Source organism: Tinamus guttatus, unplaced genomic scaffold, assembly GCF_059628265.1.
Source record: "Tinamus guttatus ecotype Peru unplaced genomic scaffold, ASM5962826v1 Tinamus_guttatus_pri_ptg000103l, whole genome shotgun sequence".
NCBI lineage: Eukaryota > Metazoa > Chordata > Aves > Tinamiformes > Tinamidae > Tinamus > Tinamus guttatus.
Genome location: NW_028288637.1, coordinates 40,328 through 67,062, shown reverse-complemented (window position 1 = coordinate 67,062; position 26,735 = coordinate 40,328). Strand labels below are relative to the sequence as shown.

At 46.4% G+C, this 26,735-nt stretch overlaps 1 protein-coding gene and 1 long non-coding RNA gene across 2 annotated transcripts in view; one reads left to right on the top strand and one right to left on the bottom strand.

Annotated features, from left to right (window-relative positions):
- Positions 1 to 26,735, bottom strand: part of LOC148595417 (uncharacterized) — a 379,015-nt gene that overhangs the window by 315,058 nt on the left and 37,222 nt on the right. The gene's annotated exons all lie outside the window — the stretch shown is intronic.
- The window catches only part of LOC148595418 (CBP80/20-dependent translation initiation factor-like), a 119,709-nt gene that overhangs the window by 59,914 nt on the left and 33,060 nt on the right, over positions 1 to 26,735 (top strand). The window contains exons 4-6 of the mRNA XM_088520845.1: positions 13,716 to 13,789; positions 15,086 to 15,190; positions 17,118 to 17,193. Coding sequence (XP_088376971.1) covers positions 13,716 to 13,789; positions 15,086 to 15,190; positions 17,118 to 17,193 — 255 coding nt within the window. The remainder of the gene's footprint in view (positions 1 to 13,715; positions 13,790 to 15,085; positions 15,191 to 17,117; positions 17,194 to 26,735) is intronic.

Sequence of the window (26,735 nt, the reverse complement as noted above, 5' to 3'; positions counted from 1 at the left end):
AACTCTAAAGGCAAATGCAGCAGAGACTGAACCAAAACAAGGAGAGCAAAGAGGAGGTTTTCTTTGCAGTGGAGGAATCATGGCTGTAATCATGTGGATCAATAGACATAGGCATGAGACACTTGATAGCTAAAGACACAGCAATGGGAGTTAGTCACTTTCCCTCCCTTGAAGATTTCTGTCTCCACCCCATGCCATGGGAGACAGTGGGGTGGGCTCCAGGTTAGGTGCTTGAAAAGCAGCTCTGGCTTGCAAAAGCCTCACTGTTTTGTTGTTGTTGTTTTGTTTTGTTTTGTTTGTTTTTGTAAAGTTGTCAGAAGAGGAAAGAGAGAAAGCCTTAGTATTTCTCTGAGAAAAGGTGGAGAGAGGAAGGAGGTAAATAGGAAAAATATCCTCATGCCTTGTGCTGAACTTGCCTCCCATCCGGATGTATCTGTAGGAGAGAGAAGCCATGAGTGCACTTTCATTAGATGTCAAGGCATCAAGAAACACTCAGCTTTGAGATGTAAATCCTTAGAAAACTGAATTGTTTTTTGCAGCACTCTTTGCGTAACTGCTTGTTCTTTTCTATGTGTTTGGTTCTTCTGTGTGATTTTTTTATAGTGGGTGAGTTTTCGATAAGGTTTTCTGTCACTTTATAAAATGCATAGAGAATAAAGAAGCTAAGAGTTTGTCCCTCATTAATGTTTTGGATAAATCTTTTTACTTAATAGGTAATTGAGAAGAGCTCTTTTATCTGTGGGAGAAAAATGGTAGAATGTTGTTCTTGAATAGATCTAGAAGAGCAGGGAGTTGTTGAAAGAAACACCCGGAGTCTGATGTCAAAATTTTGCATAACTGGATGACTTAACTGCAGGGAGAAGTGGGTGCATGAAAATTTATGCTGTGGAGAAGCCTAAAAAAGGACCCTTTACATGATAGTTGCCTTCTCCAGTTCTTAGTGAGGTTAAGACTCAAGTCATTCCTGTACAGCTGCTGGGCATCCAGGGGAGCGTGAAGGCTGGTGTTGTTGCTGGAGCCCTTTGCAGGACTCCCTGCAGCTGGATATTAAATTAAAATGGGGATTTGGGCATGATGTTGAGCACAATGAGGAGCTCAGCGTTGTCTCCAGGCCTCTTGAGGCTGGTGGCTTTGCTGTATTTAGCCTACGCTTCTCCCAGTGCAGCTTGCTGTAAAAGCAAGGACAGGGCGTAGGCGGTCACTGCATTCCCATTTCTGAACATCTAAGGAAACCACCCTCTCTCTCCATGAATGGCATTTTCACACCCATGCTGAAGCAGCAAAAAGAATCAACTCTTGGTCTGGGAAAGGAAAGAGGCTTAATTAGTTTGTGCTGCAAAGAGCTGTGAAGAAGAAAATTGCGATGCAAGTGAAACATATTATTATTGTTAATTAAAATGCAAATGTGAGATTTGACAACTAGCTCCTAAAGGAGGGTGGTTGGCAACACAAGCCTTGTGGTTCCCAAGGGGTTGTAGAGTTGGCCTGAAGGATTTGCATGGGTGAAAGCAGCTGTTTCCATTGATCTCGAGCAGTCACATTCCAAGCTTAGAGGTCCCATCCTGGTGGAAAGGGCAGATTTAGAAAGGTGGCTGGAGCCTGGTGAGAAATGGAAACAGGAGCTGAAGGGTCATTCGTGGCACTGGAAGATTCTTGGTCTTTTGTGGAGCACCTCAACAGAGAATGTTGGGACAGGGATATGGAGGGGGTGGGTCAGTGTGAGGCCAGAACAAGGAACAGAGAATGTTTTGCCATTACAACCATTTCTTCAGCTACTTTCAGAGCTGCAGAAGAATCTGATCTGTTTCTTCACTTTGCTGGCTTAAATTAACAAAAATCACGTGGGAGACTTGTAGATAATCTTGCCGTTAGCTGGAGGTGTGAGAGTGCTGCACCTGATCCCTGGACAACCTGTGATGAATGTTAAGCCCAGCTATTGACTGGAAAAAGGTTTCGTTGGGTGAAAAGGATAGAAAATGCAAAATATGAGGAATTAAACAGTGAAAAAGCCCATGGGCCATGAATTAGAGCCAGAAAACAAACAGACTGAGTAAAAGCAAAAATCACCAATATTATCTTGTTGGTTCATGATGTGTGTACTGTCCCATCTCAGTGAGTCCAGATGTTGCCATGTGGTGGAGTTAATCCCCCCCTTTCTCACGGCATGGTTTTTGGCCAGCCACCTCCCTGGTGCAGGGACATGCTGAGTTGCAGCCCGAGCAGTGAGATTGGGGGTGAAGGGATGTAGCCTGGCAGGGGTCTCCTGAATCAGCGCTCTGAATCCCCCCGTTGATCTGCAGGCCACCACAAGCAGAAGTCAGGCTTGTAACTATAACCAGCTCTGTTTGAAACCACCAAGAGCTGCCATGTATGAGGCTTGTCAACGGGCTCCAGCTGTCCCTGCTTGAGCAGGGCAGTTGGACTAGTGATCTCCAGAGGTCCCTTCCCACCTCAACCCTTCTGTGATTCTGTGATACCCGAGGAACATGGAGAAGAAACTTCAAGGTAGAGATCTCAAATTCAGCACGTGATTTAACCGGTCTGTTTTTGTGGTGCCTCCTGAGGGATGTTACATCCTTGATTTATTTATTTTTTTGTCTCTCTTTGCAAAGTGACCACCATTTAGATGGTGGCCGTGGGATTTTCTTCACAGTGGCTCTTTTGAAGCGTAAGGAGTATTTGGAGCAGGCTCATGTTTCAAGATGAGTTTGTTTGTTTGTTTGTTTTTCTCCAAAACCCCCAAGAAAATCTCTGTGGACTTCTTGGCTGTCCAAATACATCCCCAAATGTTATCTCATAAGTGTCAGAAATACAACTCTGGGTGCATTTGATTCTATCTTTTTAGAGGTGGTTTGAAAGGTTCCCTGTAGCCCATGTGTTGCACCTACCAATGTCAACCTAGATGGACAGGACACCCTTTTCTGTGGCCTTAGCATATAGGATACAGTAACACTCATCACTGATCCTTCTAACAGCTGGGTGGTAAAGAGACATTTCTCTGCTTTTCACTCTGTGCTTGTGTCTTCCCCACATCAGATGAAATGGTTCTCCCTTCCTAGGATGCCTGCAAGACAGGCTGTTTCCCAAGGTGGCCCAAGCTGCCACCTCCTTGTGTCTCACCATTAGCACCAATCCAATTTTTCCTCCATGCCAGTTTAATAGTTCCCTTAACTTTTGGTCTTGCTTGATATTTTTCAGCCATTGGGAGACTTAGATTGCACTGTGACAAGGGGGGGGAAGAAGAACCACTGGTGTAATATCCCTTGGGAAGAGCCACAACCTCTCCTACTTCACCTAGGCGTGTCATGGTCTCAGCACTGCGTAATGTGGCCGTAGATGGAGTCAGCTGGTGCACGTCTTCACTGTGCAGACCACGGGGAAGAGGCTCTAATGTGGTCTCGCTTATACAGAGTGCTGCTTAATTAAGTAAATAAAAACTGATGCAATCCCAGTGCACAGGCTGGGAAAAGTGGGTTGGACTAAGCTGTGAAACTCAAGCTTAGCAAACATATAATTGTGGTGAGCTCTTACCCCAATCCTTCAACGCACAGTTGCTTTTTTATTTTCCCCATTTTCGGAATATGGGAAAGAGTTGAATATTCTGTGCTTTGAGAAATTCCTTTTTTCTTTTAATCGTCTTAGGGTCACTTCAAAGCTCTACCCCGAGCCTCTGAGCAAAGCTTTTGAAGCGCTTGCCCTGGCAAAACCCACCTTCCTCTCTGGCTGCTGTGTGGGTGGTTTGGATAAATCCATGTGGTGGAATCGATAGTTTTGGTTTCCCGATGACTCCTCTTGTCCCACGGGCACCTGACTGAACAAGAAACCTGCAGGGCCTCTGGCAGGAAAACACGCATTAGGAGAAGAAAGGCAGAATGTGAGGGGTGGCTCTTTGATAGACTAAAATAATTGCTTGTTTAAGACTGGGCTGGTGAAATCCCAGTGTATTCAGGTGTATGAAGAGCTGGAGTCCAGCTGTTGTCTAAGCCCAGAGCAAAAGTGACTGAGCACATGATTTAGGTTTGGGGAATATTAAGGATATAAACAGTTCTCCAAGATGTGAGGTTGCTGCATATGCACAATTCACCCCCTTGGATGTAAAGGCAGTAAGTATTAATCCCCCCCTTACAGACTGGTAAACTGAAGCCCAAGAGCCAAACCTTATCCTGCCTTCCCATAACGTTACCCCTCAGCCTTCGGTTAACATGAGAAGATGTGACCTTGAGGTGCTGAAGGACTCCAAGACAGCAGAGCAAAATGCGTCCCCATGGAGGCAGCAGGCTTGGGTCGGGCTCCGGCACTTGCCAAGGGAACCATGGGGCCGGCGCGGGGCCGACCTCGCATGGTGCGTGACTAAAGCGACCTGTTTGTCATTTCCAGGAAGAGTGGGATTGCAGCAGCAGTGGCAGCTCAGGATCCCGGCCTAGCTCGGGCTCCACGCGTGGGTCTGGCTCCAGGTCTGGCAGCCGTGGGAGAAGCAGCCAGTTGAGTCGCTTGACCAAGGTATATGTGGTAGTGGTGGTGGGACGAGCTGGTGCACGAGTGCTGGAGTCGTGTCCTTTGTTTGGCTGGTCACCGGAGACATCCTCTGGAGCACGTGGCTTGTGTGCGGCTGTGTCTACGTGTAGGGCGTACGTGTGAGCTATGAGCTGCGCCTAAAGGGTTGTTTGTGCAGCATCTGTGACTTGGCTGCCACAGCATGGTGTGTGTCTGCTTAGGTGTGTCAAAATTTGGGGAAACGAAGAGATGTCTTCAGTTGTTTTTTTTTGGCAAGTCTTTGTTAGAAGCTGATCTGCGGCACTAGCTAAGAATATTGGACACCATGGGCATGGTGTTAGTTGTGCCCTTGACACCAGCTACTTTCTGTGGGGGCTCTTGGCTGGACGAGGTGGGGAATTACTTTCCTGACCTGAAAAAAAGGGAATTTGAGAATGGGCTTTTGATCTGTGTTGAGATCAGTTCCCTCTTGAACTCAGACTGGGGACCTCCTCTATGTCCCCTGCCAAAACTGCTGATCTTTTTTTTCTTTATGGAAACCTTCTGTTTTGATAAATTGTCATTTTTCCAACCACAGCAACTTAAATCAGAGCTGTTTTAGGCAGCTCTACCTGTGTGTGCTCTTTTCTGTTTTCCAGCCAAGTGCAGCCAGGGGTCATAGGCAGTGGCAGAGGAGGTTAGGAGGGGAAGTATTGGCAAATGTAGACTTTACATGCGCTGAAAAAATAACACATCTCCTAGGGTAATCCCTGCATTTACACCACGGGCAGTGCTGAGACTCTGAGACTCAGCTGACCCTGCATGTTATTTTATATTAATGCTAAGCTCAGTGATTAGACATGCAGCAGCAGTCAAGCAATGAAGAGCACGATTTTGCATTTGTGGTGATTTGCTAGGGAATGGTAATGAGGAGCGGCAAGAGAAATTGGTGTTAGGTTGAGCTGGGGTTTTGACAAGCGTCTGCGTGCATGTAAATGTCTACTTCATGTGGGGAATTTGCTGAAGCGGCACGCGCAAGTACAGAGTCCACACGCTGCTGTCATGGTTGTCTATCCCTGTGTTTGTACAGTCACAGCGGTTCAGCAATGGTCAATGTGGATTTTTTTCACCTGAATGTGTGCTCACAGGATCGGAGGCACGGAGGTTATGCAAATGCACTTAAAGCACAGTGTGCGTAGGGGCTGTTTTACTGAATCACTGATCTTTCTGAGTGTTTGTGACAGTCTCATTAGTGTGTCTCTCAGTCATCATTCCTGGTGCCTTAATTAATTTTCAACAGTCCTAACCCCTTTTTGATGAAAATTATTATCTAAATCTGTGGGTTGGGTCACTGGGAACTCCAAGTTAAAACTGATTATAATTACAGACCTGGGGGAACTGGCAAGAAGTAACTTCTTAAATATGTAGTTTTTTCCCTCTCGACTTGAGAACTGGAGAGAGGTTTTTTTGTATTATTATTAGGTCTCAGTACTATATTGAGAGCTTTCACAGTGCCCTGTAGCTGGTGTATAAAGCTGCTGCCCTAAAGAGCAGGTGCTGCCCCATTCTCTCTTTGGTTCTTGTTGCAGCAACTGCACTCCATGGCCTTTGAATGGAGACAGAAGAAAAAAAGGATTGTCTTGAAAGGATCATAGTGATGCACAACTTACTTAATGACAAATTGCACTATCGTTTGTCCCAGTTGCCTTTTTCTATGGAGTGAAACTAATATTTTGAATATCTCCTGGAAGCAACAGGGATGGTCTAGGAGACCAGATGAGTTGCAGTCTATTTGAGGTGTGGATATCCAACAGCAGCTAAAAGCTTAGACCCATCTTCTGAGCCTCTATGGTCTCCATCCAGTTTTTAGAGATTAGTTTAGAGATTATCCAGCACCAAGCTGAACTGGAAAACAGTTTCAAGACCCAACCTGTTTCATTAGGAACCCATCCCCACACTGAAGTCTTGGCTGTTCAATAAGGGTGTTGCTGATTTGTCTCATCCTCATTGTAACTGGTTACCTGGTCCTACACTTTCTCCCTCAGTCTAAATACTGTCCTCTGGGGAAATCCGACTGTTGGTAGCTCATTGGCAGATACTTAAAATACACCATGTCCATAAGAAGCCCCTGTGCAGAGAAATGCTGCTGTCTGCAAAAGAGATGGTTCTTCTTGGGGTGATAACTCTGAAGACCAGCACATCTCTATTCATTACACCAGATGAGAATGCCTCTAAGTATTTAGAAAATGAATTTCTCTCTTTGATGAGAAAAAATTTACTTATGTTTGATGAAATTAGAGAGCTTTGCTTCCATGCCTAATCATAGGAGGTTTTCTGTTAGTTTTGTTTCTGTACAGAAATATGTTAAGCAGATCCCAGAAGGTTAAAGTCATCATCCATAGACCACTTCTAGGAGGGTGTAGGTGGAAAAAGAGCAATGCAACGGTGTTTTGAACGTCTGTTGCCTAAATTGTTTGTTGTCCTGGGAATAGCTCTCAAATCTGTCCATCTGTAGTATGCTGGAGAGGCACACCCTTCTCTTTGGAAGGGCAGTGCTCAGTTTGTGTGCAAATTGTGATATGGGACTTCACTAAGAAATGGTCCAATTTTGATGAGTTTTCAGTTATTGCTAGTATTTAAAATCTGTGGTCTCTCAGGAAAGCTATATGTGTATTTAAGGAATGTTTTTTCCTAGTAATCTTTGGTTTCTTTGTTATCAGCACGGGTATCGTGATTTTATGAACTGATTAAATGCACCTTGTACATTAGAAAAAGCAGCTTTCAGGACAGCCATCGGTAATAATACAGTAGATTAATGCTTGGAAACGCTTGGATGATCGTCACAGAGACCAGTGCATGGCAGTTAAATGCTGCTCCTTGGGCCCACACTGCTAAAGAATTGCTTGTGCAAGTAGACAGACCTGCTTTTTTATTATTTATTTATTATGTCTTTATTTTGGTAGTGCCCATGGCTGAAAACAGCCTAAAACTGCTTTCGCAGAGCATCTTTCTGTGTGGCCTGGGACTGGTGAAGGCGAGTGGAATGCTCAAGTTTCTGTATTCATCAATAAGGGGGTTTCTCCACAGTTTGGCTGAAGAGCAGGACAAAGGGAGGAGAGACTGAGCGGAGCCATGAGCAAGTGGGACAAAAAGAGCCATCTGCAAGGAGGTGGGGGCCTTTACAAAGGAGGGAAATAGGGGAATTCCCCTACATTCTTCAGCAAGGGGGACAAAGGAGTCAGGTGAGCTCAGGTGAGAACAGATGGCAGGAGGCAGGAGTTCGGTGTAGGCAGGCCGGGAAGGCTGTAACTTCTGAGTACCTTGGCCAATGGGGAAAAGGAGAGGGCGTCCCTCGGTCGGGAAATTAGTATAAAAGGGGGGCTGCGTCCCCCCCTCCTGTATCGTAATATCCTTCTCCAGCACTTTGTTCTTCAGTTCCGCTCTTTGAGCTGAAGTGCCGTCTGGTAAACGCTGGCTCCAAACTATTTCTCTGTTCTGATTTACCACTGCAGCTCCCGCCCTTCTTTTTCCTTGCTCGACCAAGCTACTTCCATCTGTAAACCACACTTTTCCTCCTTGCATCGGCTCATCCTTCAAATCTTCCCGCACTGTTGTAGTCTCAGCTAACACCTCCTGACAATTATGCACAGGTGTTTCATACTCTGGGTTAGGTAGGAGAGTGGCTGGATTCAAAGTCATTGGGGACGTATACATAATTCTTCCTGGGTTTAAAAGCAAGGCTTGATAATGAGTCAGCCTAGCATTTGTTATCCATCTTTCAGGCGGTTGTTTGAGTAATGCCTCTATGTAATGAGGAGCCGTTACATACAGCTTTTGCCCAAACGTGAGTTTGTCTGCGTCCTTAACCATTAATGCCACGGCTGCAATAATTCTAAGACACGAGGGCCACCCTGCGGCAACTGGATCTAATTTCTTTGATAAGTACACCACTATCCTTTTCCAAGGGCCTTGATTCTGCGTTAACACTCCCTTGGCAACTCCCGCATTTTCGCTCACATATCTGGGTCCGGGAGTGCAAGTGCAGGGGCCTCTAGCAGGGTTAATCTCAGTTCCTCAAAAGATTTTCTCATAGCTTCTGTCCACTGCCAGTTCGGCTTCTCTCGACTTGCCTCATACAGAGGTTTCGCTTTTTCTGTGAACCCAGGTATCCACAAACGGCAGTATCCCACCGTCCCCAAAAATCCTCGAACCTCTCTTGGAGATTTGGGTTCCTGAATCCGAAGAACAGTCTCTTTCATGGCATCAGTTAGCCATCTCCTACCATCTCGTATCTTATATCCCAGATATGTTACTTCCGGATTACATAGCTGAGCTTTCTTAGCACTTACTCGGTATCCTAGTTTATTTAATTCTTGCAACAACTTCCTCGTACCTTCCTCGCACTCCTCTTTCGTTCTTGCTGCTAGCAGCAGATCATCCACATACTGAAGCAATTTCACACTAGGATTCTGTCTCCTGAATTCACTCAAATCTTCCTGCAGTATTTTATTAAATAAAGTTGGTGAATTTTTGAACCCTTGTGGTAATCGGGTCCAAGTTAACTGACCCTTGTATCCGCTCTCGGGATCTTCCCATTCAAAAGCAAACATTTCCTGGCTCTGTTTTGTCAGGGGGATGGTAAAGAAAGCATCCTTTAAGTCTAAAACTGTATACCATCCCATATCTGGTGGCATCGTACTTAACAGAGTGTATGGATTCGGGACCGTAGGATGCACATCCTCCACTCTTTTGTTAACTTCTCTCAGATCTTGAACTGGCCTGAAATCTCCTCCGGGCTTCTTTACTGGCAGCAGAGGAGTATTCCACGGAGATTTGCATTTACGCAGAATGCCAGCTTCCAGTAACCTTTTAATATGCTTTGCTATTCCTTGTCGAGCTTCAGGGGTCATTGGGTACTGTCTAGCCCTAATCGGGTGAGCTCCTGGTTTCAATTCCACGACCAGAGGAATTTTCCTTTTAACTCTTCCTACTCCCGAATTCTCTGCCCATACTTCTGGGATTTCCCTCATCCATTTTTGAGTTTCTGGTCCAATTTCTTCCTTCCTCTCTTTATACAGTCTATATTCGTCCTTTAATCTAACGGTCAGGACCTGTATCAGTCGTCCTTCTCGGTCATTGATTTTTATTCCATCATCCTCAAAATATATCCTTACCCCTAATTTAGTTAAGAGATCCCGGCCCATTAAGGGTACCGGACTCTCCGGTATATACAAGAAAGAGTGCGTGATTTGTCTATTAGCTACATCTACCTTCCTTTCTGATGTCCACCGATATACCTTACTCCCATTTACCCCTCGTACTCGAGTTTTCTTTGTCGATAGTTTCCCCGCTGCTTCATTTACCACCGAATATTCAGCCCCTGTGTCTACCAGAAATTTTACACGTTTCCCTTCCATTTCTAATTCTACCCAAGACTCGGGGAAGGGTTCCGAGTCCCAGCCCCTTCAGTCGCTATCTTCATTTGCCACCAGTACTCTCGGTGGCCCCCTTTCTCCTTTTTCCGGACACTCATTTTTCCAATGTCCTTTCTTTTTGCAAATTGCACATTGATCCCTTCCTAACCGTACCTCAACTCCACTGGGGGGTGGTGGTCCCCTTCTTTGCCTCCCTGACTTTTCTCCTGCTTCAAAAAATCTCCTAGCCATTTCCCTTTGATTTCTCCGATTTTCTTTTGCCTGGTATTCCCGATCTTCCCTTCTCATTCTTTCCTGTTTTTCTTCTGGAGTCTCCCTGTTGTTATACACCTTTTCTGCTACTTTTAAAAGATCCTGTAAAGTTTGCTCCCCCAACCTATCAATCTTTTCCAATTTCTTTCTTATATCCGGGGCAGCTTGATTTACAAATGCTAAGATGACAGCTGCCCGATTCTCCTCCTTCATAGGATCTAAAGGAGTGAATTGTCTAAACGCCTCTAATATTCTCTCTAAGAAAGCGGCAGGGGTTTCCTCGGCTTCCTGCCTGACAGCATTTACTTTTGCTAAGTTAGTAGGTTTACGCGCTGCCGCCCGCAACCCTGCCATCAGCGTTTGCCGGTATGTTCAGAGACGCTCCCTACCTTCAGGTTGTTCAAAATCCCACGGTGGTCTTACCAATGGGAATCCTTCATCGATAAGGTTCTGCTGCACGGTGGGTCTCCCGTCCTCTCCCGGCACCAACTTTCGTGCCTCGGTCAGGATCCTCTCACGCTCTTCGGTCGTAAACAGCACTTTTAAAAGCTGCTGACAGTCATCCCAGGTAGGGTTATGTGTAAACAAGATGGATTCTAATAAATCAATCAATGCTCCTGGCTTCTCAGAAAAAGAGGGGTTTTGACTTTTCCAATTATACAAGTCACTAGAAGAGAATGGCCAATATTGATACGTACGCTGTCCCTGAGACCCTGTTGTTCCAATTGCTCTAACTGGGAAAGCTTGAGAGGTGCTCGACACACCTCCCTCGTCTCCCCTTTGGTGAGATCGAGTCCCAAACGCTGGGCCCCTGTCTTCCCCTCCCTCCCTCCTTTGATCACTACTACTCACCTCCCTTCGTGCCTCGGGCAGAGGTGCGTAAGGCGGGGGGTTATGCCCACTTTCTTCATCCAATATTTCTGGATATACAGTCGAATCTGATAATACCGCCTTTTTCCCTTCCTTTTTCATTAAGTAAATATCAACCTTTTCGTTCTTTCCATTCCCCCCCACAAAAGATTTCAACCATGGGGGTGGATGTAAAACCAAATCCTCCCAGGTGATTATATATGGAAATTGATCTGGGTGTCCTTCCGACCCAGGTCTCATTATTACCTCTTTTACTTTCCTTACCAATTCTAAATCTAAACTTCCCTCTCTCGGCCAGCCTACGTCAAAACTTGGCCGCTCACTTTTACAAAATATCTCCCACCGATTTTTATACACTTCTACAGATAAATTATGTGCCCGATGCTTAACATATCCAAAATGATTTAACATAAATGACAAAGGGGTGGATTTCCCTTGTCCCATTGTATCAAGCTCGTCGCTTAAAACCAAAATTAATACAACTGCCAGTAAACCAGTAAGGGCGATTATTAACAGAATTCGCCCTTCCCACACCGGTCTCCTTTCGTTAAGGAGAAACGGTATACCCAACCAACCTAACCAACCACCCTTCCTTTTCCTGGGAGTCTGAGGGACGTCTCCCTCAGACTCCAGCCGACTATCCTTCGGTGCATCCACCTGGATTTCTGTCGGCTCACTCTCACCCCCTGAGGCCTCCCTTGACTTATTATCTTTCTCTATTTTTTTCCTTCTTTCTTGTATTCGAATCCCGGACGAGCCCCCAAATGTTAGGTCCGGTTTTCGAATCGACGGAGAAAGAGGCAAACACCATCGATATATTGTGCTTTTTAATAATAGGAGAAAGATAATAAGTATTACCAGCTAGCTGGGGTCCGGGCTTTCCCACGCAGGGGTCACACCACGGACCCCGACCGCTTCGGTCGTCCCTCTTTTATACCGTTCTTACCCCAAAAATGTCCCCCCTCCCATTTTCCTGTTCTGCTTTCATGTCAATGTTATCTATATTTTATTGCTGACTGGGACCTCTGGATAAGCAACCCCTCCATGGAGATCATCCTGACTTGCCATATATCAGGAGTCCTTGTAGATAGGCAACCCCTTCATGCAGAACGTCCTGACCTGCCATATATCAGGAGTCCTTGCAGATAGGTAACCCCTCCATGCATAGCCACCTGTCTTGACAATTATCAAGAGTCCTTGCACCTCGAGACTAAGTATTGACTAGTTTATTAGTACACTCTACATTAACTATTTCATCCCTACAAAGACCACCCTTTCATGAAGACCCCAGAACCCAATCCAGCACAACCCGCAGTCCTACATGTGTTTTTTTTTTTTTTTTTTTTTTTTTTGTGGTGGAAAGGGAGCCGAGCTCGATGTCCTTTCCTTAAAAACACTGAGATTTCACTATTAGGTTGCAGAGCAAGAGGTTCTGGCAGTTTGTGTTGCAGAAATGGCACATGCTGGCTTGTCAAGACCCTGGGCTGCCACGTCCTCCACGTGCTGGTCAGATGCAACTGGAGGTGGTGCTGTCTGACAGTGAAGGGTGCAAGGGTCAGCAGCATGAGATGCATGCAGTGGAATCAGCTTTGCAGGATGGAGGGTGATTTTGCCTTTGAGAGAGAAGTTTTCCTCAAAAAGCCCTCGCAAGATGCATTTCAGTGGGGAGGTTGGACGTGGGTTGCGTGCTGATCTCAGGCCGAGCAGAAGCAATGAGACAAAAAGCAAAGTATTAATTCCAGTTTCATGTGAAAGGCTAATGCCTTTGGGGAAGAGATTAAAAATGTATTGGTAAGCTCAGCACGATGCTTTGAATGTTTTGTGTAGCAGCTTTCTAGCAGTGACTGTTACGATCCTGAAGCCTACAGCCATGGTAATGTTAGTTCTGCCACACTGCTATATCCCACGGTGAGGTTTAGTTTGAACAAAGGGAAGTCATGCTACTGGGGCTCTTTGAAAAGTCAGTTAACACGATGGTAGATTCTGGAGGGGTTTAGAGGTTCCTCAGGCTGCTCTGCCCCACGTCTCACTACTCGTCTTCATAGAAGAGAACTTGCTCTGTGGTTTGCTTGGGTCGAGTATCTTCATGACCAGGGTGTCAAACCTGCCCAGCTGTGAAGCTGGGCCCTGATGGGTTGGGTAGGCCTTGTGCCCCAGTGTTGGCTATGGAAGGATGGATGTGCCCAAGTTGGAGTGGGAGCTGTGTGTTGTCTACTCTCTGTTGTCCACAGCTGTGTGTCCATAAGGCTGAAACTGTGTGTCACTCCCTACCTCCAAAACGCCCTGTTTTAATGAGTGAGGGGACTCAGGGCTGCCGGGAGGGTGGCCTAGCATCTTGCTATCGTTATGCACCTAAGACCTCTTTTTATCTGCCACGACACTGCATGCAGCCACCCGACCGCTCTTAACATTGCTGTGACCCCAGGTGAGCCGACCTTTCAGCTCATGGGCCATGACCACTCTAAAGAAACCCCCTGTGCTGGTGTTACCACCCTCTTCAAATAGACAGTGAAACAAGGAAGCTCAAAGAGCCTCGTGACCCCGTGGCCATGGTGAGGCCCACGTGCAGAGCTGTAGCGCTCGCCTGTCGTGCTGTGGGATGAGCCTGGCTTGCACACGGGATCCAGCGGCTGGGAAGAGCTTCACACCTTCCTACAAGTAACCGCCTTTTCCCCTTCTTTTTAGAATGGCAACAAAGAGAGCAACCTTGACATGCTGGGCACAAACATCTGGGCAGCCAATACCTTTGAGTCCTTCAGGTAAGCCCTCCAACAAATGTCTTTTAAAAGATGGGCTCCATTAGCTTTTGTCTGCGTGTTGTCCTGGAGGTGATCGCATGAGGTGGCACTGTGGCACAGGCCCCTGTCACTGCTCTTCCTCCTGCTCGCCGTTTAGCCCATGGCACAACCTGCTTCCAGCACCCTGTGTGCTAGGAGAGGCCGCTGAGCACTGTCCATATGTCTCAATAAGTTACTGATGTGCTTAATTGTAGCTGGAAGGGCAGGACTGAAGCAGCTCTAAGCTCCTGGATTTGGGGTATTTTTTTCTTCTGTTAACTGGCAGCTTATGTGTTTTGCTTGGCAGCTGCTGAGAAGAGCTGCTCAGCTGCCGTTGCAGCACTGGGAAAATGAGCGTGCTGCCCCACTGAAGCAATGAGAGCTGAGATCTGGGAAATATACTTTCCATCCAGTCGTGTGCATCTCCTTGCACCATGCCTGAAACCCAGCAGGAGCCTGCACGCAGCCTGCAGAAATTAATGTTTCCCCTGGTGCAGCGTATGATGCGCACGGACTCCGGTATAATGAACCAGAGGCATTTTATTAAGCATCGGATACAACTTCTATACTGTACTAAACCGGATATAATTCCTTATTTGCAAAAGCATGAAAAGCATAGTTGCTAAATAAGTCGATAGTATAAAGAATTACGTCAAGATTTTCTAATAAGCTTCTTAATCGCACGCCAGCCGTGCGGTTGCAATTTTCTTCTTTTTCTGGATTTGTTCCTTATCTGTTGATAAGATGTTCTGTACTGCCCTCCTTGAGGTTAATTAACAAGACACCTGGACTGCCATCCCTGAGGTTGATTATCTGCTAACAAGGCATCCTGTACTGCTGTTCTTGAGGCAGGTCTCCACACCCTGGGATTTGCTCCAGGGTCCTAGCCGATGAAGGGCACATTGTAGCAGGCAGCCTGTAATGGAACAGAGCCTCTGCATTTCATAGACCAGGCTAGTACCTGTTGCAAAAGCTCCTTGATTTAAAGAGCAATTGTAGCTGTTAAGGTATATAACTACATCTCCATTGAAAGCAGGAGTTTAGAAAAGGCAGCTCCAACTTTGGAGAGCTCAGCATCTCCCAAAACCCAAAGAAATGGCACATAATGCAACAGCATAAAGTTTGGAGATGTGTCATGTTCTGGAGCAGAGCAGTGTCTCCAGAAGCACCAGCCTTCTTCCTCTGGGGAGGCTCAGATGTTCCACCTGCTCCTCAGCCTGTTGTGCCTACGTAGTAGGGTGCTTTCTTTCTTTGCGTGTCTCTGTTTTTCTCTCGTAGTGGGGCAACATGGGACTTGCAACCCGAAAAACTAGACTTCACCCAGTTTCACAGGAAGCTCCGGAACACCTCCAAACACCTGTTGCCTCACATAGACAGAGAAGGGTGAGTGCTGTGTGTCTGTGGAGGGGCCCCAGCCCCAGGAGTACTAGTGAGGTTGTTCTCTCTGGTGATATATATAACTTTTCCTTGTACTGGGCATGCTAATTTGGTCGTATGGCTCATACAGAGGACTTGGTCACAGGTGGGATTTGTGATCTCCTGAATCAGAAATGGAAGTGCCTGTTTTTTGACTCGGTCATGCAGTTTTGGGCAGGAGCAGAGCTGTTCACTGTATTTTGTATTACTTGGTGGAGTTCAGTTTTTAGACCGTGTTGGGTCCAAGCTAAATTTCATATATTCAAATACTTTCGTATGTTGGGGGAAAGATCCCAGTTTGACCCAAGGTTTCAACACATTATTGACGCAACTCCTAGAAGATCTCTGCTGAAGAAAGTGTATAGTTACCCCACAGCTATGTTTTATCTAGTAATATTTTTGCCATTTTTCACAAGTCATTTTTATCTGTAGATGAAGGAAAAAATGAGAACAGGTAGAAAATGGGGAGTAGAAAATTACAAGTGATTTTTTTTCCAGTGCTGCTCTATTATATGTAATGATAGGAATTCCCTCTCAGAGTAATTTACCTTTTAGTGAGTTGTTTTTTCCAAAGTGTGGGCAACTGCTATACACTTATCTGGCCTAACTCCTGGTAGCCATCCTTGCCCAGCCCATGGTTCAGCATTTGCCTTTGTAACTGGTGCTGGGGTAACAAGAAGCAAAAGCACTTAACTGTGTAAGGCTTTTCTGCACTTTTTAAACATTTACAGCAGGTAAATAAACTAATTTTCAGAATATTTGGAACAACGTGAGTAACTCTTAAGTTTCTAGGTTAAATATATGTCGTTGGCACAAACAGTGCATCTCAGAATGTGATTAATACAAGTCGTAAGCTACACCAATTAGAATGGAAGAAATAGAGACAAGATATTTTTATTCCCTTTTAAGTTTGCTCTGTTGGACATTCATGAGCTTTCCACACTGAAATCATGCTGAATGAGCTTACTGAATATCTGGAAAGGCGCTTCAAAACATGGCATTTTTTTCTGGATATTCTGGGATCTCCACAGAGGTCTATGACCCCCCCATTTACTGTGATTCCACCATGATCTGATTTTGGCTTCCTAGACACCAGTTACCTTGATCTTCTGCTCTCTGATTTGTTGTCTAGTGTATCTTGTTTAACATTATCTTATTACTAACTGGCTGAAAAATGCTTTTATCATTCTTACGGGATAAAAATTGATTGCTCTGATTCTTTATAAATGCAGAAAGCTGTATATATTTGACATTTTTTCTTTCTTCACAACAAGTGGTTTACATTCAACTAGGAGCAGACCCATAATATTTTCAGATTTTTTTTTTTAATTATTTCTTGATCTAATAAAGCTTGCTAATCATCCTGGCATCTGTGTATTTGGTCTGTTATGCTTGGTTTCTCTTGCCATTTTTTTTTTGTTTCAGAATTTATGTTTATATTTGTATCGATCATTGTGTACTACTTTTTGCCTGTTTGTGATTTAAATTTATGCTTGCTCGCTGCCATCTTTCTCAGCAGGAGAGCAGGAGCTTTGAGGAAGTCTAGTAAACGAGAAGCAGTTCAAAAGAAACACTTATGGTTACATTTTTCTTCCTTGTTTTTTCATCCGAGTGGATACCATTTTCCTTGGCATGGGAATTCACTCGTTTAAAATCACCTAATATTAGTGCTCAAGACTGCCTTAGGTTTTCTCCCAAGAGTTGCAACCAGGCCATAGTAAGAGCATTTTAATGCTGGTGCTGGTGGGTGGGATTGGAAGCACTCACTTGATAGAAGTGACTTTGTGCCTGTGTGGCAGCGCTTTGGAGGCATATTCATTTCAGAGCACCTCTATTTTTGCAAGGGTCTCCTGCATGGCTCACGAGCTTTTGTTTTGTTCTCTTCCTGCCATAGACTTGGCAAAGGGAAATACAAGGATGGTGACAGCATCAACCTGAACGACATAGAGAAGGTCCTTCCCGTGTGGCAGGTAGGTGTTGGAGCCGTCTCTGCTCCACAGTACTGCTCATACCCCAACAGCTCCCTTTGCTGCCTTTCCTCGTGAAATGGTCCACGGAGACTGGCGAAGCTCCCAGGCCAGGTGGGTGGTCTAAGCTGGCAATGGTGGCCCGAGGGCAACAGGGGCTTTCACTGCCATTTGGTTAAATCCTATGAAAATTTTGGATCCACCACTACTTCCAGCTAAGAAATTCTGGCCAAGATCCTGGAAGACTGTTACTCCATTGACTTCCCTAAGGCTTAACTTACTAAGCATTGCGGATAGCCTGAGCTGTGGTCCTTAAGGTTTCATGAGAAGGAATCACATTGTCAAGAAGACATCAATGACTGTGTTGATTCAGATGATTCTACCCTGAAGCATGCATGTGTGTGTGTATGTAATGATTATTCACTTATAAGTGATCTCTAGCCTTTTTTTACTCCAGATCCATCCTCTTTGGTCAGTTTTGGTAGCTCTAGTTAACTGACCTTTGGCATTCAGATGTTAGGGAATAGTAGGATGTGGCCTTTAATTAAATAGCCCCATCGAGTAGGCTGGCTGAGTAATCATACTGCCCTTCTCTTTGCCATGCCCCAGTCCTGAGAAGAGCTGAGTGCCCTGGGTTATGCACTGTTGCCTGACAACAGCAATCGACTCCATCCGCCGAGGCGGCCAGGCACGTCCAACCCGCACCTGGGCCAAAGAGCACAGACACCAATATGGGGATGCTGCAAATGGCTTTTATTGATGGATAACAAGGTGTTATATAGCTAAGGTTTACAACGTCACATCCGCCTGCGTACATCGTAGACTAAACACTATTGGCTATTAAGGGCCCTATCTTTCCGTACAGCACGATATCTTCCGGCCGCCGTTCCCTAACTATATGCACCATCTCCCCCCTCCCTATGCATAACAAAACTAGCTAAAATATAACTATCTTATTCTTACTTATTCTTATCTCATTCTACTTACTTACTCTTATTATTATATTACTCTTACTTATTCTTAGTATTATATTATTCTATGCTTATAGTTTATAACAATCTTAAGATTATGTATCATAAACTTGGCATAAAATCATAAGGCACAAAGTGTAGAAGGTAGGGGATGACAGGTAATACCGGGGTGTAGGAATAGGGTGTACCTTGGGATAACTTGGGGGTAATACTGAGTGGATATATTCTTAAAGCCGTTGTCGGCGTTCCACTAACATGGTGTTAACCTTCTCTAGCCGACTCTTGACAAACGGCATGAGCTTATTCAATATACAGGGTCCAAAGATCAGTGTCATCATGATCATTGCTATCGGCCCTATCAAGGTGGATATCAGGGTGGTTAACCACAGCGAACCGGTGAACCAATTTTCGTACCAGCTGCGTTTTGGAACAGGGTTCAACGGGTGCTGGTTGGCAAGGCATGGCATTGAAGATTGGTGACCCTGTAGTTACTTTTGTACTAATTGCTCGAGATTGTTCCATCTGTTCAAGTACCCATTTAAAGGGCTGATGTGATTCTACCTGTCCTATAGTGACAAGCTGCAAAATTAAGATCACGCAAAGGCATCGCGGCCCCCTCTTGTGAAGGCTGTTTTGTTGTTTTCTGGATTCGGTCGGTGTGGAACTCACAGGCTCGGGCGGGACGCCTATCACCGGGGGGTCCGATGATCCGGTCCTGTGAACAGAAACTCACAATTTTCATTAGTTTTATCTTGAAGGTCTGGTTTAATAGACTTAAGTGGGCACCACTTGACTCTGCCATCTTTCCTGACAGTGACCTTTGGGTCGATCTTGGCATGGGGGGAGCGCTGCCAGTGAGTCTCCCAGCCAAGGGCAGTTTGCTGCAACATGGCCTGCCTGGCCACATTTAGAACATGTCATTACGTTGGCTATTGCGGCATGAACAGCCGCCTGAATTGGGGTCAGATGCTCTTCCTTTGCAACATGCTTAACCATGTCTGCGATACTTGCCCCTACCGGCAATGATCGCAGGATTTCTTTGGTTGCGGAATTGCATTGTTGGCGTAAACATTCCGCTACGACCGGGCCTTTTGCCTCCGCAGGCAGGGCCGAAGAGCCGACCGCTGCTTGGAGACGATCTACAAATTGTGTAAAGCTCTCACTTTCACTTTGCTTTATTGAGGACCATGGTGATGGTCTGGCAACGACTCTACAGGCTGTGCGAATAGCTTCTCTGGCCGCACGAGTAGTTGCCATAACTTCATGGGCCCGCAGGCCATGGGCCTGCGCCTGGGGGGTAATCATTGTTGGATCTGTACCCATTAACCGCTGCAGGCTGGAGCCGTGTAATGGGTGATCTGCCCCAGTTACTTGGGCTAAACACTTTGTACAGTTGTCTTCCCATTCTTGTCTGAAAACGATCATCCCTGCTCCATCAAAGATTAGCCTACAAGTTTGCTTTATATCAAACGGGAGCATATCGTCCCTCCCGAAGATACCATCTATGAGGGTTGAGACCATGGCAGAATTAATTCCTTTATCCGCAATTGCTTTAACAATCGTTTGCACATCCTTAGATTTTATCGGCGAGTAGACCCTCTGTCCCGCCTCCGTCACCCGGACTGGGAACGGTAGCGCGGTCGATGGGGCCCACTCGGCACACGCGATCTTTATTTCCTTCCAGTCCGTGAGAGGGTTTCTTCCTTTCGCGGTTTTTCTTTAATTCGAATGGGAATATTTTGGCTCTTAGTTCTTTGGCTCTTAGTTCTGTTTACCTTCTTTTTCTCCTTCCTTAAATTTGAATCAGTTGTGGGCCACTCATCCTCACTAGTGTCTGAGCCGGAGCTGGAGCTGGAACTCGACTGACTGGTCACTTCCGGGCTCCAGTACTTTTTCGTTGGGCTCCAGCCCCGCCTACTTTCCCCCCTCCTTGGCTCGCCCCGCCTCCTACTCACGGAGGCGCGTTTTTTCAAACGGTCGCTCCGATTGGTTCTCGGCCCCTCACTCGGTCCTCCCTCACCTGACCAGTCATTTCATCATAGAAGTTTATCAGGTTAAGCATCAGAAAGCATCGGACAGACTCACTGACATAGGCCGGACCGTTATCCGTCTTGATGTGCTCGGGCGAGCCTATGACTGCAAAAGATGTGGTTAGATGCCTGCAGACATGTAGGGCCCTTTCACCGGTCTGCGCTGTGGCCCACACAAACTTAGAGTAGGTGTCTATGGACACGTGGACATACTTGAGGCGTCCAAATTCAGGTACATGTGTGATGTCCATTTGCCACATCTCTAATGCCTTCAGGCCCCCGAGGTTCACACCAATGCCCAGACCTGGCCCATGATGACTACACTGGGGACAGGCCTGCACAATTCCACAGGCATCGGATACAGTTATATCATACATCCAGGTCAGGCCTTTGGCATTAGCGTGGAACTGTTCATGAGCAATTCGGGCGATTTCAAAATGATTCAGTGGCCCATGTTCACGCACCAAGCTCACTAACTGGTCAGCCCGATTGTTACCCTCTCCCAAACCTAGTGTCCATTGATGACTCCGGACATGGATGGCACAGAATGCCGTCAAACGCCACCTCACCGCTCTTTTGATTTGTAGAAACAGCTGGAACAATCACTGGTTACAAGTTTCTTTCAAAAGAGCATCCTCAATTCGCTGTACTACTCCGACGACATGCAGGGAGTCCGAAAAAATATTCAACGGGGTGTCCTTCCAGTGCATCAGCGCCCATGCGACAGCCGCCAATTCTAAAGTCTGCAACGAGTCACCTTCCACCGCTTGTAGGGTGTGGGCTTTCCATAGGTCCTTCTCCTTCCAGGTGATGGCCGCCATTCTGGAGGTTTTCTCTGTATCCATGAATACCGTGAAGCCATCGCACGGAGGTCTTTCTACACACTTTGGTCTTCCTACCCACGAATAGCTGGTGAGGAAGTGGCCAAGCTGTCCTGCAGGCCTTTCCGAAGTCACCTCCCCAGGGAACTCCAAGAGCGCTAACTGCAGCGCAGTGGAGTGCCACAGGGCCCATTCCAGATCTGCCGCCTGCAGGGGAAGGTGGATCGCCGCTGGCTCACCCCCCGAGACTGCCAGCACCCGAGTTCTCCCACGGCAGACCATGTGAGCCACCGCTTCCAACCGAGGGGTCACGCTCTTGCGCGGTTGAACTGAGGAGAAAATCCATTCTAAAACTGCAAGGTAGTCTTCTCCCCCTTTTTTCTTTTGCCACTGCATGATGAGGGCAAACACCGAGATTGGGTTGGAGACAACCATGAGGTGCATCGGGAGTTCAGAGCATTCCTTCCATTGCGACATTCTCCTGTGTGCACTGATATGATGTATTGAGTAGGCTATATGGATTCAGGTCTGTCCAGGTCTGTCCAGTCGCTTTGAGGAATACCTAACACCAGTGCATCAATTGATCCGCTGTCCCACAAAGCCAACAACTCTTAATTTGGGTATAATTAACAATACGCCTAAGAAGCATAAAATATCCATTAGTGTTAAAAGTAGCATCAGCTTCTATAATAGCGTTAAAAGTAATATTACCTCCTAAAAGCCACAATATACAGCTAATAATAACAGTAACACTTCTTCCTCCCATGTTGTTCTTCTGCAGGCTCACACTTTCCACAGCTAGGGTACCAGCTGCCTGCCTGCTACGGTTGATGTATCCGAGTTTGCTTCCAGCCAAGGTCTCACCCATTTCGCTGGCACCCATCTGGTTCCAGTATCTGTAATGACACAAGCATACCCTTTCCCCCAGGTTATCAAGTCCAAAGGTCCCATCCAGTTTCCCGTGTTCCAGTCTCTCAGCATCACCTTACACGCACCCGTTTTTACTTCTGTAAGGGCTCCCTTTAGCCCAGCCCTGTGTTTGACCATCAGAGGGACTAGGCTATCCTGGGGCAAGGCAATCTCAAAAATTTTAAAACATATTCTGCTCTTGCCAATTTTTCTGCAGGCATAATTCCCAGTTCTCTCTCTTTTTTTTTTTTTTTATAGCTGGCATTTCAGCGTTTGGTTCATGCGTTCCACTATGTCATGGTCCTCAGGATGTAATAGTATGGTGAAAAAACGATCTTTTAAATCAATTAGCAAGTATTCCCCTAAGCTCTGTCCAAGGATATAAGTCAGAGTACGGCTCCCAGTCCTCCATCGGTGGGGTGGGTGGGCGGGGGAGGTGGGGGGGGAACACCATAGTCTGAGTTATTCCTGACTTTCCCGTTTTCAAATTCTTCACTTTCTTGTTGTGCTTATTTAGCCCTCTCTGCTGATATATATTACACAATAAAGATCTAAAGACCACAGACACAAACAGCACAAACACAATTTCTGTCCAGTGGCACGACCTCACGTAGCTGTGCACTCCACTAGTGAGTTCCACTGGTTGTCGGCAGGACACTGAGACTGAACATTCTCTCGAGTTGGCAGATGAGAGGGTTGCTGACAGGCTCCTAACTCGGTGGGCATCCCCGCGGAGACAACGTGGGTCTCAGTGTTAGGAGTCTCACTCCTCCTTTCTCTCTGCACTGTCTGTTTATGCCCGGTGCATCCTGCCACGTAGGGCCAGTACGTGCCAGCAGGCAGACCAGGGGGCGGACAAACTCCGCCTTCAGTCACATAACCTTCCCTCCTGGGTGCGCAAGTGCGCATGTCAGTAAATTGTCCCAGTCGTCAGTCTGAGGGTCCTGCCTTTCTCATCTCCCTCCCTCTCGGGTGTTTGACCTTCAAACTAATTTAGAGGATGTTTGCAGTTAAGTTGGCTACAAGCCTGGTCGAGCAGCCGCCTTCAGCTGCTTTTGGAGGAGGTCGGCTCTGAGCCTGGCTGGGCAGCCGCCTCCGCACTCCTTATCGCTCAGCCTGGGCAGGCAAACATCTTCTTTCTCAGGGTCTTGGATTCTATTTCGCACAACAATTTTATGACTCTACAGATCATACAAATTTCCACCTTTCAACCATACCTCGTGTCGGCATCAATATACAAAGGATACAACACATAATAGAGATGAACATAGCAAATAGAAACAATAGCCCTAATAACGGTTTCCGTCCTCACTTAAAGCATTACAGTTCTTCAACCCCCACTTTTAAAGACAGATCAAATTCCTCTGCACCTCCCTCCTGGCTTTCATCAAGCCTTCAGCAACATAAGTTTCCTTGATCTCATTCGCCTTCTCTTCCCCAGCCCCCCTTTCTCCTTTTTTCAAGGCGATCTAACAAGCGGAAGCGGGGGCACAGACGGTGTAGGCGCCGCAGGTGCAGGCACAGAGGCAGGCACGGGCGGGGGGGTTAGCGATGGATCTCCAAACACCAGCGGTTTTCAGTGGCGTGGCGGTCCCGGTCCTGAAGTGCTTGCAAAGGCTGCCGTGGCTCCGATGGCCACTTTGCTTTTGGCTTTCACATCGGGTTTGAATACTAGGTGGGGCTCGGCTTGGAACCCATTCTCTCTGCACCAGATCGAAAGCTTGCAGAGGGTCTGTTCATCAGCCTCCGTCTGCACTCCCACTGCTTCGCTCTTCCCGAGCGCCTCCCGTGCTGCCCTCCAAGTCTCCCCCTCCTCCCTTGCTCTCTGGAGGACCTGCCGTATCACTCCCCATGTCTTTAGATCTTTCGCACTCCCTTTAGACATACCATATTCCGTTAACGCGGTGGTACATCTCTGCCAGTGCTGGGGGAATAAAACTTCCCCGGCACTGTTAACCGCCCCTTCTTCAAGGAGCCGCTCAATGCAGCTCTTAACTGCGTTCGATTTCATAGAAATCCCCCATTCCCGAGCACCAGATAGTACGACCTTGACTATCCCTTCCATGATCCGGATCCCTCGACCGCCAGCGGTCCGCCGCCTCGGAGTATCACGTCGGGGTCACCACTTGTTGCCTGACAACGGCAATCGACTCCGTCCGCCGAGGCGGCCAGGCACGTCCAACCCGCACCTGGGCCAAAGAGCACAGACACCAATATGGGGATGCTGCAAATGGCTTTTATTGATGGATAACAAGGTGTTATATAGCTAAGGTTTACAACGTCACATCCGCCTGCTTACATCATAGACTAAACACTATTGGCTATTAAGGGCCCTATCTTTCCGTACAGCGTGATATCTTCCGGCCGCTGTTCCCTAACTATCTGCACCAATGCACCTCTCTGAAGGTGCTCTGCACGTTTCTTGTTGAGGACACCTTTAGGTCTTAAGAACAGCCCCTCTTGGCCTTCAGAGGGAAGGACTGAGACATCCCATGTACTGTGGTCGTGTTTCAATTTTCAGCCCTGAGTAAGAGCCCACTGGGATTCTTGCTCATGCATCGTGTGAGGAAAAGCCTTGCTCGTCCTTCAAGTCATGTGATGATCCATGTTACTATTTCTTTTGAGTGAACTCGCTGGCAATAAAGACATAATGAAATAAAGAAGTGAAAAGAGGGGAGAAGTACTGCTGACTTTTGCCTGGAGAAGCACTTCATGCAGCTGTTCTCTGCTCAGTCTCTTATGTGCTCAGTGTGTCTGGACTTTAGGTCAGAGGCAGAAAACATCAGGGTTAGCTGAGAATAAATTTAGCCCCAAGTAATTCTACAAAATGAGGTTATTTTCTCTGGAGAATGATTGAAATTGTTTTATGTGTAGAATTGAAGGGAGTTTCCAGACGTGCTAGGACTACATTTTTTGGGTCACAGGCTGTGCCCAGTGGCCAGGACTGTGACTCTCTTCAAAGGACTCTTACCATCTGAACATGTCCTGTCCCTTGTGGGGGTAGGAGACAGGAATGCAGTCTGCAGAGGGAGGTTAGTTAGAGAACTAAGCCACAGGGAGGGTAAGTGCTTAATACTTGAGGTCAGGCGGGGTGAGCTGAAAGCAGAAGTGAAGAGTCTCAGGGTGGAGTTTTCCTTTCAGGATGACACTTTCTCCAAATTATGCAGGCAATTGCCTCTAATGGACAGGAGGCAAAAAGCAGGCAAAGAATAAGGACGCTGCCTGGTAAGTGACTTGTGGCTCAGGGCAGCAGGATGCAGATCCGTTCCCTCGCTGAGCAGGACCAGTGCTGATGCAGTGATGTTTTAACCATGGCACCTTGCACTATGAGAAGAAACTATTCAAAAGAAATAAAGAAGATGAGAAGAAACTGCAGCATATGATGCGCATGGACTCCGGTATAATGAACCAGAGGCATTTTATTAAGCATCAGATACAACTTCTATACTGTACTAAACCGGATATAATTCCTTATTTGCAAAAGCATGCAAAGCGTAGTTGCTAAATAAGTTGATAGGATAAAGAATTACATCAAGATTTTCTAATAAGCTTCTTAATCGCACGCCAGCCGTGCGGTTGCAATTTTCTTCTTTTTCTGGATTTGTTCCTTATCTGTTGATAAGATGTTCTGTACTGCCCTCCTTGAGGTTAATTAACAAGACACCTGGACTGCCATCCCTGAGGTTGATTATCTGCTAACAAGGCATCCTGTACTGCTATTCTTGAGGCAGGCCTCCACAATAAACTATTAGAAGTTTCTTTCAGAGAAGAAACTCCCATTCTGTGCCAGGAGTTGACCTTCTTCTCCAGAGTTGAACTTACTTCATTGCTGTCACTTATGAAAGAAGCCAGGTCTTCCTGGGCTAACTATCCTCTCGCGCTATTGTGACACTCCGATGAATTAATTCTCCTATATACCACTATCAAAGGAGAATCTCTATTAATCAAGCACTTCTAGCCACATCTCAAACGTGTACGGTATTATTTGCAGATCTTAATTGCTAGCATGGTGGCTCTAAGTCTTGCCTTGAAGACCTGGCAGAATTTATATTTTATTTGATGTTTTACTTGCCCCTCTGCTCTGGTTCGTAAATGCTACATTATTCCAGAGATTGGTCTACCTAGGTCTGGACAGTCGTAGTACATGTGGGACCCAAAAGCCATGTAGTTATTGGGGAGGATTTAGCGTGTTTCACGTTGACAAGTGAAATGCTTCTCGACAGCTGGGTTAATCCTGACCTGTCGTTGTTGACTGGATTTGAACGTGCCCAGGCGACGGCAACAGTGATTGAGCTGCCGTTGATCAGTTCTTTGTTTTAAGTGGCTCTTTGGGATACAGTGCACAAGAGTACAAGGGCACATATGAGCGTGTGCGTAAGGACATGAATCCTTCCTTCAGCTTCCAGGGAGCTTTCCCACATTGCAGTTGATTTTAAGTCATATCCTGAAAAAGAGGCTTTTCAGGTCAGAGATGCATAACATTTTCTCTGTGTTGAAAACCTTATGTGTTGCTAATTAGCAAATGCTTTCTAATTACTTCCTACTCATCTCTTAGGAGGTGCCAAATTGATGGGGGGGCATGCATGGACAGTGAGCCACACCGGCCTCTTGGCTCGTTCTCAAGTATGATGCAGTGATACAAATGCTTTGTGTTTCTAAATGTGCATCTTCAGCCATGGTAGAGATAATCAAGAGCACCAGGAGAAAAAGAGCAAAGCTCCATTATACATTTCTTTGATGCTGCCATCTTCCTACACCCAAGTATGTATCTACATCTCAGCTTGTATTTCCAGTGGATTCTCGCAGGGGTTAAA